The sequence below is a fragment of the Helianthus annuus genome, chromosome 17 (genome assembly GCF_002127325.2).
Source record: "Helianthus annuus cultivar XRQ/B chromosome 17, HanXRQr2.0-SUNRISE, whole genome shotgun sequence".
In the NCBI taxonomy this organism is placed as follows: domain Eukaryota; kingdom Viridiplantae; phylum Streptophyta; class Magnoliopsida; order Asterales; family Asteraceae; genus Helianthus; species Helianthus annuus.
In genome coordinates, this window is record NC_035449.2 from 12,792,117 (window position 1) to 12,796,416 (window position 4,300).

At 37.3% G+C, this 4,300-nt stretch overlaps 1 protein-coding gene across 1 annotated transcript; it reads right to left on the bottom strand.

Annotated features, from left to right (window-relative positions):
* Positions 1–373: 373 nt before the first annotated feature.
* LOC110925770 (UDP-glucuronic acid decarboxylase 2) lies at positions 374–3,724 on the bottom strand. Its single transcript, XM_035986704.1, has 8 exons — positions 3,398–3,724; positions 2,846–3,137; positions 2,259–2,406; positions 2,056–2,135; positions 1,461–1,544; positions 1,116–1,190; positions 728–820; positions 374–641 (listed from the first exon to the last, which is right to left on the bottom strand). Exons 1-8 carry the CDS (start codon positions 3,661–3,663, stop codon positions 420–422), a joined length of 1,260 nt encoding a protein of 419 aa, XP_035842597.1. The 5' UTR covers positions 3,664–3,724; the 3' UTR covers positions 374–419.
* Positions 3,725–4,300: the final 576 nt, after the last annotated feature.

Sequence of the window (4,300 nt, forward strand, 5' to 3'; positions counted from 1 at the left end):
GTGATATGACAAGAGTTAATAAACAATAACATACATAGCCAAACACTAAAAATGTTTAACTTTGTTTTTAAAATTAACATACAAACATGAAACATATATCATTATCGTACAATATATTTTATACTTCCTTGAAAGGTAAATGGAATACAATCATCTATACAATTACAAGTTCTATATATATTACATATGTTTTTTGATTAGATACATGAGTACACCCACTCCACATGAGGATATATACATATATACATATACCTAAACGTGCTTTTTGGGTTTTTGGTATTTCCATCAATTATTCCCCCTATCTAAGTTATACAACAATATATTTGTCTCATTTTCTTTTTGTTGATCTACCTTATTATTCAAGAAAGCCTACTTGCTTTCTCTACATCTAAACTATCCTAACCTAACAAAAAAACATATTACACAGATGAAAATTTGCTCCTACTTTCTTTATGTTCTCCAAAGATGCGTTGCCGGAAATCCGACACCATCATAGGCAGCCCTTCCTGCAGCGGCACAACCGGCTGCCACCCTAGAAGCTCATTAGCTTTTGAAATGTCCGGTTTCCTCTGGTGAGGATCATCTTCTGTGTTTGGCCTGAATTCTATCTTTGCACTTGGATCGATCGTATCTTGCACCACCTACAATCATAGCCATTATCATGATTTTTTGAATTCATAGAAACCATTATTAAGTTTATGTATATAATTATGGCGATCAAGGTTACCTTTGCGAGTTCGAGCATGGTGAATTCGCCTGGGTTACCTAGATTAAATGGTCCAACATGATCTCCTTCCATCAGTCTCATTAATCCTTCCACCTGTTCTTCATTGTGTATTCATTTTGTTTAAGTATTTGATGGATGTTATATAAAACTAGAAGAAGAATTAAACAATTTTTTTTTTTTTTTTGTTTAGGTGGTTTGGAGTTTTCGACGTGGTTTCTAGTCAATTTTTGAAACATGTTTGGCTAGTTAACTAGTAGATTAGGTACGTTTCTTACAATGTAACATAGTTCACGTAGAAGCTAAACATGTTTCAAAAATTGACTAGAAGCCATGTTAAAAACTCTAAACCATCTAAATAAAAAAAATTCCAAATTGAACTAGATTTTACCAGGTCTGAAACGTATTGGAAACTTCTGGTTTGCTTTCCGTCGCCATAAATTGTCATTGGTTCCTTCCTCAAGGCCTAATTGATGTATATGACACAAGAAAAATTAACTAAATTCATATGGACTGTCAACGTCAATACCCTGCTAACCAACATGATCATGTAAATTGTAGTTTACATTGGGCGGGTGGCCCTCAGGAGGTTATGGTAAAAACTAGTGGAAACAAGATTCGACCTGAAACCTCTACTAGAGGGGAATCAGGTGTTTACCACTCCATCACCCCTTGAAGGTTTCACACACTCTTAACATTGTAGGCATATGAACTTCATGAGTATCTAAACGCGCACCTGGGCCACAAAATTGCTAACAACACGTCCGTCATCAAGACACATTCGTGGTCCATATGTGTTGAAAATCCGAGCAATCCTAACCTGCAAACAATATCATCAAAAAAGTATATGAAGTGAGGAAGGAGCTCGCGAATGTCACTACTACACGTACGTTAATATAAGCGGACTAAAATGCCTAACATAGCGTGTGCGCTATCTCGAAGATGGCAAAAACAATTCTTCTTATTGTTAAAAATTTAACGGTTATGGAAAGGAAATTGGGTTCCTCATGAAGAAACTAATGGAACTCATTTCAAGCTATATATATGAAATAGAGTTCGATTTACTACTTCTAACCGTGTTCTATTAGTTTCTCCATAACAACTACTTCTAACCTTGTTCTATTAGTTTCTCCATAACAATATAACTTTCTTGAACATGAAAAGAGGTGATATAAGTCTTTTAATTTTATAAGAAAAGTGGATTTATATCAAGAAGGACGTATATGTGTTTTCTTAGTTAATAGTGAGCTTAAAAATGACATTGTAAATTGGTAATTTTAAAGATTTTATAGCCTTGCAACTATGGCTAAGTATTGGAAGACCATTAGAACCTCAATGTTAAGTCCTCTATGGTAGTCCATGGTGAGAGTCTCAGCAACACGCTTTCCTTCATCATAACAACTTCTAACACCTGCCCACAAATGTACCCAAACTTAATCAACCCATTTGGTGGTTGTATGTAGAGAAGTAAAAGGGTGAAGCTACATAGCCTACATTTACTCAAGATCAATCATCTACAGGACTAAAGACTCACCGATGGGGTTAACGTTGCCCCAGTAGGTTTCGACTTGAGGGTGTTCAAGGGGGTCCCCATAGACCTCACTAGTACTCGTTAACAAGAATCGTGCGTTGATCCTCTTCGCTAGTCCTAGCATGTTCAACGTTCCCACCACGTTTGTCTTGTGATCTCTATCTCCGTCAAGGATTTTTAATGTAACCCAAAGCAACACACTAAGTAATATTCAAATAATATGGTAATTTGTATAGACAATGAATGTATATAAAAATATTGGTGGTTTTATTTAAGCATAATTGGATTTTCATTATACCAACTAACATATTGGAATAAACATTGATACGAGTTAAAATGTATAGAATATACATTTGGTCAAATCTATTCCAATTTCGAGAACATGAAACCTCAAGGGTTCCGAGGGGGCCCCGTCCCTTGATGGGTCCAAGTGCAGCCCTGCTGGGGTCCAGGGGGCAAAGCCCTTGGTGTGTGTGTGTGTGGAGGGTGTGCGTAGTCACACAGGATACTTTAATCTCACAGTGGAATAATACACGACTTAGAAAGCTGTCTAGAAATCTAAGATATGAAGCCTACTTAAAAAAGGATATGATCGTCTTGACAGGGTTGTATTTATAATGGACAGGCGAAGCGGGACAAGCAAGATGATAGATTTGATCAACTTCTAACATGACGGGCTCAACCACATCGTGTCGAATGAGCTCAAACCTAGGGTTCCTAAGATGGTGGAGAACATTCTCTTTCCGACCAGTAAAAAAGTTATCAACCACGATTACGCTGTCACCACGAGCCATCAAACGGTCCACCAGATGGCTTCCCACGAACCCGGATCCACCTGTCACTAACACCCTCAATCTCTTCGACTTCAACCCAAGAGGGATCCTCCGACCTTGCATATCATCAAAAATAAACCTCAACAAATGTTTAATGTTTTCAAAAAAAAAAAAAAAAAAAAAAACAAAACAACCTAAGACTTTTGTTTTTCTTTTTGTTTTTTTTTTTGTTTTTCATAGTTTTTTCCTATATTATATTGTTGTTATATATATACTTATTGACAAAACTATCTTATATGCCATAGGTCCATAATTACAACATAAACCCTAGACATGAATAATATTTATACAAAACCGAAACGAAAAGGCATACCGGCATTAGCGTGATCAGAATGGAGCTCGAAGGCTATCCTTCGTGGTACGAAAGCTGGCTCGACGATGTGAAATGAATTGGCGATGGGCTGGGAATGCCACGTGGACGAGGGGCGAATGAGAACGACATTGGATATGAGAGCTGCAATGCCGATTCCTACGAGCACAAACAGGAGACGTTGTTCTCTAAACACGTACTTGATCGAATCTGGGATTGAAAACCTTCTAGGGTTGATCTCGTTTTGATTGGTTTCTGGAGTCATTTTCAAAAATCAAAACCTATGTATGTGGAGAGATTGACCCACAAATTTTGTTAGTGGGTAAAAGAAGGTAGAGGGAGAGAGAAAGAAGGAGGGATAGGTTCATGCATATGTTTTTTTGCTTTATGTGAGAGGAACTCAGAAAATGAAGGATGGTTCGAAATTGACGGTGATATATGAATTTATATTTACGGTTTGTGCATGAACCTTCCCTCAACCTTATGGAGGTGTCATTGATATTGGTCTTTGCTACCACCTCAAGGGATGAATTTATATTATGCAATATAACTTGTATGAAAACTTATAATAATTAATGGTTAAATGTTTAAAAATCGTATTTACTCCGAAATACACGTGGTTTCCGTATGTGTAGGGCCGTCCAAACCGCTCGGCGTTCGTCGCTCGTTCGACGCTCGTTCGAAAATTGCTCGAAAAATACTCGTTTTTGACGCTCGGTTGTAAACGAGCCGCTTTGCTCGGTTCGTTTACAGGTTTGTAAACGAGCCAAGCATGAGCAAAGGTCCGCTCGGCTCGGTTCGGCTCGAATTATTATTTTTAGTTAGTATATATATATATATATATACACATACATAGGGGATCGCTAAAATGAAAACCATCTCTAGTTGTAAAAACCATGGGA